The sequence below is a fragment of the Dendropsophus ebraccatus genome, chromosome 9 (genome assembly GCF_027789765.1).
Source record: "Dendropsophus ebraccatus isolate aDenEbr1 chromosome 9, aDenEbr1.pat, whole genome shotgun sequence".
Lineage (NCBI taxonomy): Eukaryota > Metazoa > Chordata > Amphibia > Anura > Hylidae > Dendropsophus > Dendropsophus ebraccatus.
In genome coordinates, this window is record NC_091462.1 from 27,063,687 (window position 1) to 27,076,077 (window position 12,391).

The 12,391-nt window shown below is 43.0% G+C and overlaps 1 protein-coding gene across 2 annotated transcripts in view; it reads right to left on the reverse strand.

The window, feature by feature from the left end:
* Positions 1 to 12,391, reverse strand: part of LOC138800787 (dipeptidyl peptidase 4-like) — a 53,666-nt gene that overhangs the window by 12,903 nt on the left and 28,372 nt on the right. The window contains exons 9-14 of one of the 2 annotated variants that reach the window (XM_069982817.1): positions 11,948 to 12,108; positions 9,587 to 9,690; positions 5,503 to 5,632; positions 4,771 to 4,809; positions 375 to 473; positions 23 to 90 (exon numbers count right to left, since the gene is read on the reverse strand). In XM_069982817.1, coding sequence (XP_069838918.1) covers positions 23 to 90; positions 375 to 473; positions 4,771 to 4,809; positions 5,503 to 5,632; positions 9,587 to 9,690; positions 11,948 to 12,108 — 601 coding nt within the window. Of the gene's footprint in view, positions 1 to 22; positions 94 to 374; positions 474 to 4,770; positions 4,810 to 5,502; positions 5,633 to 9,586; positions 9,691 to 11,947; positions 12,109 to 12,391 lie in introns of both variants that reach the window. The other variant, XM_069982816.1, reaches the window with a different exon arrangement.

Genomic DNA, 12,391 nt, shown 5'->3' on the forward strand with positions numbered 1-12,391 from the left:
ACCAGCCAATTCCAGTACTTACAGGTCATCACCAGCTACTGTAACTATGCTGGTGACTTCAAAATTTCCACTTGTTACTGGAACTGGGAGCTGCTAAGAAATAAAAAAAAAATTATTATTACTGAGCTGAACATAGATGTAATCCCCGATGTAGTATAAATGTATTGTTATCAAACATACCAGGAGGTGTGCGCTTTTTGGCAGCTGCAATTATGTACTGTATTGTAGATCCTAGTGGCCAGTGTGAAACCAGCAATGTTTCCATAGCAATTATGCTATGGTTAGTCATAAGGAAATTTTTTTTTTCTTTACAAAAATTGCACTTCATGTTATATTCCCATTAAAACCGTACGTGATTACTTAGATTTACTTACCGATGAAATATAGGAGTGTATATGTTTGTAACCATCTCCGTTGCTTATTATCTTATAAAACCTAGCTCCTGAGGTGAAATATGGATCACTGGGCTGAAACTAGAAAAAGACAAAAACTTTTAATCCAGGTTATTGGCATCAAACAGCAAAAATATAAATGGGCCCTCTTTCTGGGCCTAGCTTGGACCACTATATCCCAGTATGTTGAAAGATAGAGGCTTGCACGTGGTCATTCTAACTGTAGGACAAACAATGCTTTCTCAACAAGCCCCGGTATTTCCATGACCTCAGGATGTTGATACTATTGACAACTATGGCAGAGCTCGGAGCCATTGGCTCCCTTTACTGCAGTTTCCTGTATTACGCTGAGTAAATGGAGAGAACGACAGCACTTTGTAAAACCATTGCTATCTGTGAGAGAAAAGATTCAGAGAAGGAGTAATATTGCAAGAGTGGAGAGTAGACATACAGCTTCCACCACAAAGACCAATCGTTGATTCCCTTGTTGGTTCTCCTCTAGACTCAAATATAGTCTTTTTTAGAGATGAAAGAATTTGCAGTAATAATGAAGTGAGACACTTTATCTTGGAAGTCTGTGTATCAGCCGGCTGCCTTCTAATTTACTGCCGAGTAATGGGAGAAGCTGGATCCAGTCCTGCAGCTTTTCCCAGCACCCGGCGAGGAACGGCAGCGAGTTTAAAGGCAGCCAAGATAAAGCGATTTGCATTGTTATTACTGTAAATTCACTCATCTCTAGTCTATTTGACTAGAGATGAGCGAACTCGTTACTCGGACGAGCATCTCGAGATACTCGAGGAAATCTCATCATCCGTTTCCTGTTTGGGCGCTCTTTCGCAGCCAATAAACATGCAGGAGACTCTTTGGTACATCCTGCGATGACGTGGAACCCATACATGTCGATAGCAGCTATTGGTTGGCCAGATCAGATGACCCTGCCATATAAAACTCGGCGCCGGCAGTACTCGCTTCAGACGCATGCTGTGAGAGATTAGGGACAGAGCTGCTGCTGGTCAGGGAGAGTGTCAGTGTAGTGTCAGGGAGAGTGTCAGTGTAGGGTTTCCAGTAGGCAGGGTATATACTAGCAATATAAACAAACAGCCCTTTTCAGGGCTTCAAAGCTTTTATTAATACTATTAATACAGACTGCTGGCTGGAAGTTGCTACCGCGATTTAACCAGCACACTGTGGTGACCAGCTGCTGGCAGAAAGGAGACATGAGGTGTTGCATACACACCCTAAGAAGTGCTCAGTGTACTCCTTTTTCATTTTGGGGCTGGCGGTACTGGTGTACTACACTGTATAGCTGGGATTTGTAGTGCACCCTGCATAGAACTTACTTCACTGCTCATATTGTATTGGGGTGACAAAATGTGTACAGTTGTTGCCCATACCAGATAGCACCGTCAAGCCCCCCCCCCTAAACTAGTGGGCACTACACTGTATTGCTTCTGTATCACTTCTTATTGTTCTCTGTGTCCTCACTGCCATGCTCTGATGTCACACTACGTCTGCGGAGGAGCTGCACTGGTTGTCGGGGGCCTGCCGATCGCGCCCCCGCCAACCAGCCAGCTATTTATTTTTTTTTACTCTTACTCTACTGTGTCAGGCCTAATTTTTGTGAGGTTCCACGCCTGCCTCATCTAAAGGCCGGTAATGGCCACTTTATGTTTTTTCATTTTCTAACCTTCAATTTAAATTTTAAAATCAAATAGACTTCAATTCAAGTGCAATTTTGCAGGGCTGTCTGGTCATCTATTGTATCTCCAAGATACACGTCACTGTTCAAAGGAACAGACAGTGATAATGGTGGATCCTAATTTAGCATCCTTGTGTTATCCATTTCAAACCATATAATCTGTGGATGTGAACTTGCGGGGGTTCTCTGCCGTCCTTTCATTTTTTAGCTCGGAGCCTCTTAAGAAGACTGTATTGTTATTCTTCGTCCCTACCTCCAAAGAGATGCTTATCACGCACAACTGCATGAGGGTGTGAGGCTAAATCTAGCCATAATACGACTATTTTAGTTTTAGGCGCAGCAGCACTGCCGTGGGGAAGCGCCAACAGGCGGTGCTCAAACTGCTGCAGCACATTCTACCTTCCGTGGATGTTTTAGCCGTTTTGAAGGCAGGATTGACCAGGCCTTTTACCAGAAGCTTCTTTCCTCCCTTGGATGTTGTAGTAGCCTTTTTGAAGGCAGGATCGACCAGGTCTTTTTAATACACAGGCTACCGCACTTGCCGTTTCTTAGAGACTCTTTAAAGGATTGAAAGTGTATTTGATCAAATTCCGTAGCCTCTTAAGCAGACTGTATTGTTCTCTGTGTCCTCACTGCCATGCTCTGACGTCACACTATGTCTGCGGAGGAGCAAGACTGGTTGCCGGGGGGCACCAGTCGCGCCCCCGCCAACCAGCCAGCTGATTTTAGTTTTTTTGGTCTAGCCATGGTCGGGGCCTCACCACCCCCGGTCGAGAGGCATCAGGTGTACCCTTGATGGTGACTGTCAGCTGGCCTAGCCAGTTAGCTGTCAGCAACCGGATTCGTGTGTAATTAGCAGTGAGCTTGGTTGCGTGTGACAAGGGGCGGAACCTGGTGGCGGCTCTTCAACCTCACACATGTACCATGCCTGGCCCACGTCTTCAACCTAATGTTGCTGCAGTTCCTTAAAACTTACCCCGATGTGGCTGACTTGCTCAACAAGGTGCACTGCATCTGTGGGCATTTCCGCAAGTCAACTGGCATCCATGTTGACTACTGGTGTGCCTGCCCTTGCCTCCATGTTGGCCACTGCTTGGCCTTAACTGGCATCCATGTTGGCTACTGCTGGGCCTTAACTGGCATCCATGTTGGCTACTGCTGGGCCTTAACTGGCATCCATGTTGACTACTGGTTTTGGACAACACAGATTACTGGGTGTTCACTCTCCTGGACCCTTGGTAGAAACCGAACTTTTCCACTGTCATTCCTGCTGAGGAACGCAGTATGAGAATGAATCAATATCAACAGGCCCTGGTACAGAAGCTGAAAATGTACTTCCCATCTGACACCACTAGCGCCAGAAGACCTAGTTCTGTGGGCCAAAGAGCGGGGGAGAGGAGCGGTGGAGCAGGCGGCTTGTAAAGGGGCAGGGGAACACTCTCCAAGGCCTTTGACAGTTTAATGGCACCCCAGAAAGACTATGTTAACCGTCCCCAGTCTAGACAGAGTAGGGGGGAAGCCTTCAGGAAGATGGTGAGGGAGTACCTTGCTGACTACACCACCGTCCTTCCCGATCACTCTGCTACCTACAACTACTGGGTTTCAAAGCTTGATACGTGGCCCCAACTGGCGCTTTACACCTTGGAGGTGCTGGCCTGCCCTGCCGCTAGCGTGTTCTCAGAGCGGATCTTCAGTGCAGCTGGTGCCATCATCACTGATAAGCGCACCCGCCTGTCCACTGACAGCGCTGACAGGATGACGTTTATGAAAATGAACAAAGCCTGGATTATTATTATTCCTCCTCCTTAAAAGCTTTGTGGTTTTGCAGGTAAAACTACCTTCAAAATCAGGTAGCTGAAAACCATAACTCATGTCACCCACTGTGCCATACTTTTGGAGCAACTATTGTCATAGAATGTTTTATTTAGAGGGTTAAGAGTGGGTTAGAAAAGTGCTGTAAACGCAAGGAGTCAAAGATGTGCAGCAAGCGAACCAAGTAGACATCATATAAGCAGGTGGGGGACACAATAGGCTCACCATGGTGTTAAAGGTCCTAATTGTGAAAATTATTTGCCATGACCTATTCTTCCATTTGCCGATTCCTATTCATTTGGTGATAGCCTAACCAGCGAGTCCAAACTTTCTACCATCCAAGACCATCCAAATGACAACACTGCCGGCTACCGGTTAAAGCGCTCAATGCAGTGAAGTCCTAGGTGCATTGCCCCCTGGCAAACATGAATATGCAAAAGAAGAGCCCGTGGAGACTCATCAAAGAGTCTCAAAACACAGGACTAGCCAGATGTCCCTCCAGGAAGGACCCAGCCAAGGGGTGGCTCCTGTAAGGAAACCACCATAACCATAATATTTAGTGGCCTGTAACTCAATGTAATGACAAGAGAAAAACAAAGGCCAGGTTTCCATCCAAAGACAGCCGTTTCGGGGTGTTGCCCCTCATCAGTGTGGAGCAGGATTCTGGTTAAGTGGGAGCAATGCCTAGTAAAGCCATAAGAGAAACAGATCGCTGATCTCAGGGAGACTAGCCAAACGACAACACTACCGGCTGCTAGCGAAAGCGCTCAAAGCAGTGAAGTCCTAGGTGCATTGCCCCCTGGGAAACATGAATATGCAAAAGAAGAGCATGAGTGCATCTAGATTCCTCAGAATACGAATACTTACATTTCCGACCCAGCCGGTTGTGCTCTCTTCACGTGCAAGCTGCATTACAAAAAAACACAGATGACTGTATCAGTTACGTTGGGCTATGTTCACAGATTCTACAATACATTCACAGTCTAAACCTAGACATACACTTATGGTCAAACCATATGCTGATATATACCACATATCTATAAAAAAATAAAAAACCCTAATAAACCTTTATCGATAGGGAAAAAATTATCACTCCAAAAGCAGTGTAATGCTGTAAAATATATGCAGAAAAATTGATTCTATGCACTCCCTATTAATTTCAATGGGTATATGCACTATTTCCAATGCTTATTCTGAGAATACTGCTGGCCAGCAACTAGCTCCTTTTAATGGGACCAGTTTGTTGCTCTAACCACGACAGCAAAAATAGTAAACTATTTTGGAACGTATTTTGGAACGAAGATTGCAAAAAATAAATCTTACGGCAGAAAGAGGTTGCAACTATATTTCTACATCGAGAAGCAGATTTGATGATTGTATCAAGACAGTTTTGCTCCAACCACTATAATGATAGAGGATAAGAGGCCGTCATATTGGATCTATTCAGAAGACACATAATTCTGTAGGTACATTTCCTGGTGCAATGTTGTGAAAGGGTTTTTTTTTTTTAACAATAACCATCTTAAAGCTTTATATGGTCAGACATCGTTGCGAGTTTCTAAATAACAAAAAAAGATAAAAATACTTAAGTGGACGTACTGTTTCACAGGACCAATTGGGGTTTAAATAGGTGCACATCTGAAGAGCCGAAACGTTCTGTATCCTTCGGAGCCACTGAATGGACAGTCTTTGATCTGTAGCCCACGTTACACCGCTCACGTAGTGGTCTCTGATCACAAGAAAGTCCAGAATCAGTTTGAGAACAACATATGGTGCAAGAAAACTGGGAACATCTTTAGGGTACATGATCAACACCTTCCTTGTGGGTCTTTAAAGTGTTCCATTGGATGCCGTATTGTGCACTAAAATGTATACGCTCACATAACAGCGGGTCATTTGCCTATCAATCCAAAACACACACCTCAAAAGACACGTCTCGAGCACAGAATTTTTTCAAGTTACTTACTAAAGGGATTTAAAGAGTATAGGTGATATACCATGGCATTCCTGCAGAGAATACATGTACTTTAATAGATCGACTACATCCGGACTTAAAAGAGTAGTAGACTCTGATCTTAAGTGCACAAAATGGTATACGTTCAGAAAATATAATAGATGCAGTCAACAGTAAAATAGGTTTAAAAAAAAATAGCATAAAAAAATAATAATCTGTATTCTAATGTATACCCCAAAACATGATAAAAAGGGACCATATAGTGGCTGTGTCAAATAAATTAACATTTGGCATGTCTTTAAGAGTTAAAGATTGCATTGGGTCTTACTCCTAAGCTCCTATAGCAATGGGGTGAGCCCAAATTTAACATTTCTCCCCATTCAGCAATATATTACTACAGTAGGAATTTTCTCCTGCGTTTATCATACAAACCAGCAGAGGGAGCAGTGCATCTATACTAACTGCATACATACAATCACATACAGTAGAATTTTCTTATACTTCATTTTTTGCATATCTGCCACTTCATCCATTACTATAAATAATCATGTTCATTTAGGTTTTGTGCCTATAGTTTATTTTTTTTTAACCCTTTAAGGACGGGGCAAGTTTTCATTTTTGCGCTTTTGTTTTTTCCTCCTCATCTTTAAAAGGCCACTGCGCTTAAATATTTCCCCCTACAGACCCACATGAGCCCTAATTTTTGCGACACCAATTATACTTTGCAAATACTGACTTCATTTTTCTATAAAATATGCTTAAAAAAAAAAAAAAAATGTGCTGTGAAATTCATTAATTTTTTTTAAAAAAGGTACAATTCCTTTTATTTCGAGGGGTTTCATATTTAAGCCATTTGCCTTATGGTAAAACTGACATGTTATTTATGTTCCTCAAGTCAGTACGATTATAACGATATGTAACTTGTATAACTTTTATATTATTTGATGGCTTTTAAAAAATGTAAACCTTTAAAAAAAAACTAAATGTGTTTAAAATCTCTCTATTCCCATCCTTATAAACACTTTTATTACAATTTTCTCTGGATTTAATGTAAACAAAAATGCACAATTTTTCACTTTGGCGGGCTTTTGCTCTTACGCCATTTACCGTTCAAGATCAGGAATGTAATCTTTTAAACGTTTGGGCGATTACGCCCGCAGCGATATCAAACATGTTTATTTATTTTTATTTATAAAATGGGAAAAGGGGGTAATTCAAACTTTTATTAGGGGAGGGGATTTTTTATTAATAAAAACACCTAATTTTTTTTTACATACAGTAATTAGAAGCCCCCTGGGGGACTTCTATATACACATACTGATCTCCCTGGGGGACTTCTATATACACAGCACTGATCCCGCTGGGGGACTTCTATATACACAGCACTGATCTACCATTGAGATCAATGCTGTGTATATAATAGAGCAATGATCCATCAGATCGGTGCTCTATTATAATGGTCTGCTGCAGACCATACACATGGATTGCAGAGCCGGGATCAGCGTCATTCCGACGCTGAGCCCCAGCGGGCTCATTACAACGGATCTCCCCTCCGCGATCACATCCCCCACTAGACACCAGGGAGAGGGGCCACCACCACTATTTAAATGCAGCTGTCAGCTTTGACAGCTGCATTTGAATAGTTAATTAGCTGGCCGCAGCGGCTAATACCTGTGGTCCCTGGCTGCACATAGCAACCAGGGACCGCGGGCTGCAGAGAGGGCTCACGGGTATACCAGTCATGCGTTTTTAAGGGGTTAATTACTAGAGATGAGCGAACCGGGTTCGAGTTCGAGTCCATCCAAACCCGAACGATTGGCATTTGATTAGCGGGGGCTGCTGAACTTGGATAAAGCCCTAAGGTTGTTTGGAAAACATGGATACAGCCAATGACTATATCCATGTTTTTCACATAGCCTTAGGGCTTTATCCAACTTCAGAAGCCACCGCTAATCAAATGCCGAAAGTTAGGGTTCAGATGGACTCGAGCATGTTCGAGGTTCGCTCATCTCTATTAATTACCTTATTTGTTTTTTGACGTGTTATATTATTATTTCTACCCTCAGGTCAGAATTAAGGATTATAAAGTATGATCACACAAGCCTTATTTTTGCAACTGTATTATGGCCAAACATCCCAGCCTGACCAAGTTTATGATGACTGCTGTCAGTTTGGGTCATCAAAAATGCGATCAGCCTGGGATTTGGAGCTATCACACATATGCAAAAATGCATCATTATTATACATAGAGAAGAGAAAAATGCATACCAAAATTTTGAAATCTAAACAGAGGTCCCCTAAGTATTTAGGTCTTGACCCAATATAACCTGAGAACATTCCATAATATTCCTCCCCCTTTGTTCCCAATAGTCATTGTGATTTATTTTTTTTGTCTAGCAAGTATTTGATACACCAGACTAGCATTAAACCAGAAAGGAGAGAACCTATGGGCTCTTCAGACATGTCAAAGTTGTTATAGGAAGCAAAAGTTTTAGGAATGTGACTTTGCGCTCCTTGGTCCATGCCGGCCAGCCAAGGAGGAGCTGAGTTTGTCTGTTGTTTGCACTGAATGTTGTCTGAATTGTGTCTTACTTTCCAGCCACACCTACCTTGCCTGTCAGACTTTTGGCAGTGCAGGGGTTACTGCACTGCTAGGTCTGTTCAGCTGATCTAGGTGCTAGGATCAGGGCTGGTCCAATCAGCTGCTGGACCTAGTCTCTTATCCTGATTAAAAAGCAGTCAGTTGCTCACTTCCCTGCTGGCTACTCTGTTAGGCTGGGGAGACACGGACAAGACAGTAAGCACTGAACTTGCCCCAACCAATGTCTCTGTCTACTTGCCACGCACGGCCCTAAATGGCCGGGGACAACCACGGAGTCGGTCCCTACGCTGAGTAGGTGAACACACAGAACGTAGACAGAAAAACAAACAAAATGGAGGATAGTCAGCTAGCCAAGTAAAACCAAATGGACAACGCAGTACAAAATCAGAAAGAGAGCGGATAGTCGGAGGTCAGGCAAAAGGTCAGAAAACTGGCAGAGCAATAGCAAGGGTATTAGGACAGGGGAGCTGGGACTAGTAACAACTAATAGCCAGCAGGGAAGTGAGCAACTGACTGCTTTTTGACCAGGATCAGAGATTAGGTCCAGCAGCTGATTGGACCAGCCCTGATTCATGCGCCAAGTTCAGCTGAACATGCCTAGCAGTGCAGTAACCCCTGCACCGCCAGAAGTCTGACAGGCAAGGCAGGTGTGGCTGGAAAGTAAGACACAATTCAGACAACATTCAGTGCAAACAACAGACAAACTCAGTCGCATTTCTAACAAAAAGTTGGTGATATCGGGGTGTGTCTGAACACCCAGGCCTTAATCAATCAAAACAGTGGTTACATGATGGTATCACAGTAAGTGTATGCAATCTATGTAACAGCATTAATACATTTCAGCTACTGTTCTGCTTATTAGATGTTGTCATTTTACGACAAGTGCTGCAGACCTACAGGTGTGTCCATCCTTACCTTTCCTTTAGTTAAAGGGGTTTTCAGATTTAAATCTACTTGTGCCCTATTTACAAGAATGAGTTTGCGGGGGGTCTAACCTACATGTGGCCGGGCTGATTCTGGGTTTTCTGCTGCCTGAGGTGAAACCTGAATGAATTAATTCCTCCCCCCCCCCCAGTCTACACATAATATAATACAGCAAATAATAAGGGATAATAATAATTTCCTACCCAGATCCTATGTCGTCTGGTGCAAATATTTCCATGTGTGATAGATTGTCCAGAGACGCTATATTCACAGTAAACACCCTCACCGTGGGGTTTTTAGTTCCTGCCTTAAATGCAAAAATATGAGAAAAGTTCAATGATAATAATGTGGAGCCAATGTTTTATAACAGTTCTTATATACTGTATGTCAATAAGGAGTAGGGTCTCGGCTGCATGTTATTGTGCACCATTTAGGTTGTGTGGAGTTTTATTCCCACAGAGATAAGGTCTACCCCCGACATATGTCCTGTAATTACAAAGGGGGCTCAAACAATGGGAGCCCCATGATAAGACTATTGCTGAGAGACATATAGGAGTCGTCACTATTCTGCTGACTCCAGACAGCAGAGAGGAGAGGGTCTCTTGGTTGGCATTCTAATGGCCATTTAGTGGGTGCCACTAGTATGTTACATACCGCAATGATTTCTGAATACTCTAAACCAAGTGACAGGCTGCAGAATTGGACACTATAAGGACACCAAAGCATTCTGGGTAGTGATATACAATCCAATTTGCTTCTAGATTCATTGTACAGACGCTTTAAGCATATGCCTGACATTTCATCACCTCTGCAAGAGGGACGTGTGCCAACATTCCTGTGGCGGATTTGTGCCTGACTTGGCATCAAAAGTGCTATGGTTGTTTCCTGGCTACCCGTGCGCTTTTCCTGACAACTTATAATTGTAGATGTAGAGGCTCAGGGTGGATGGAATTTAGTTGGATTATAAGAAAAGATGTGTTTTTATAGGACGGGTGTAACACTGGTCTGACCCTACTGTATATACAGAGGAGTACAAATATGTCGCATGTTGAAGGGGTTAATAACGCCTATGGCAGAGGTCTCAAACGTGTCACCCTCCAGCTGTTGCAGAACTAAAATCCCCATCATACCTGGACAGGCAAAGCATGATGGGAGTTGCAGTTTTGCAATAGCTAACGGGCTGTAAGTTTAAACACATGTGCCCTATGGGAAAGCGCTAGTGAACACTTTAGAAATGATTGTTTAAAGCGACTCTGTACCCACAATCTGCCCCCCCCCAAAACCACTTGTACCTTCAGATAGCTGCTTTTAATCCAAGATCTGTCCTGTTGTCCATTCGGCAGGTGATGCAGTTATTGTCCTAAAAAACAACTTTTAAACTTGCAGCCCTGTGTCAAATTGGCGTGGCCTAGAGAGTTTATGCCCTAGGCTTACACTGCCTTTCCATCCCTCCTCAACACTAGGAAAGCCCCCGGGCAGTATTTTTTCTATTCCTTACCTGTCTGAACACTGCACAGGTGCCTTAACAATCGGGCTCATGCGCAGCGTTCACAGAGGTGATGAATAGAAGAAATTGTTCTAGGGGCATTCCTAATGATGAAGAGGGCAAGAAGGAGGGTCGGCGGGGTGTCGCAATGCAAGGGCATGGGTACTCTAGGCCACAGCAATTTGACACAGGCTGCAAGTTTAAAAGTTGTTTTTTTTTTTTTAGGATAACTGCATCACCTGCCGAACGGACCCCAAGACAGATCTTGGATTAAAAGCAGCTATTCGAAGGTACAAGTGGTTTTTTTTTTTGGGGGGGGGGGGGCGGGTCAGATTGTGGGTACAGATTCACTTTAAAGGAAAGGCATGTTTGATCAAGTTTTTATGGTAAACATATTTTTGGTGATTTTTTTTTTCTTCTGATTTTCCATTTATTATTTATATTATAAAATAATCCTGAAATCTCTCAGTTTTCTTTCCAACCACTAGGTGTAAATTAAGCTGAGATTTCCTGTTTTTTTTCTGTGATAAGAGGAGTCTGTTGTAAAGTGATCTGTACAGCATTACAGTGATAGGCAACACCAGTACATAGAGAAGACAATAGCAGCTCCCTGTGGAATGACACTCAGTAATGCTTTACATTCATCAAGAGGACGGACTATGTCTATTGTTCTCTATGTCCATGAGGCTTGCTGTAAAACATATTGCTAAATGTTGTCTAGTAGAGGAAGGAGTACACTATAGCCTTTCTTACTGCCATACTATATATCTAAACAGCTCCATTCATTCTCTATGGGCATCTATGCAGCGAGCACTTCGGCCTTCCGACAAGGATATCTCCGTCCCGGGACCAGCTCCAGGAACGGGACTCGGCGAGATGGGGCTTTATTGGGGGGTCGGGCGGCCTTCACCCCGGCACGGGGATGACAGGTTCCCTTTAAAAGCAGGAACACATCACTTGTTGAATTATTGTGCAAGTCCATTGGCCAATGTTACCCAAGGTTCCATGTAACCACAGAATAGAATAATTATTCCTGTACATCATACAGTATAACGGTATCACTATAAAGATTACATACCTTTGGATACGGAATGTGAATTGTCTGGGGATACTGTTCAGATTCGTCTCCATAAAATGTGTATTCTATAATAGGAACTTCTGTGTCATTAAACTGAACATAGGTCAGGAATATACCACTGGGTGACAGCCATATAGCGTTATTGGATGAAAACATTTCCTCTAAAAAGTTGGGGAAAAAATTGTGTTATTTTTTTTTTATATACAAAATGGGTCAATTTTAACATATAATGTTATAATTTGGCCACTATTCTAGCATCTTACTAAACTACTACAATAGGCAGCACAATAAAAGGCACAATGGGTCTATGCAAACCAAGTGTTGAAACTAGGGTAAACTAGGGAAACTATGGTGTCTTATCAGAACCATGCACAGGTCTTTCCCGTATAATAAAACAATGGAGAGGACCATGTGCAGGCTCAGTCAACTCTCTAATATGTGGCT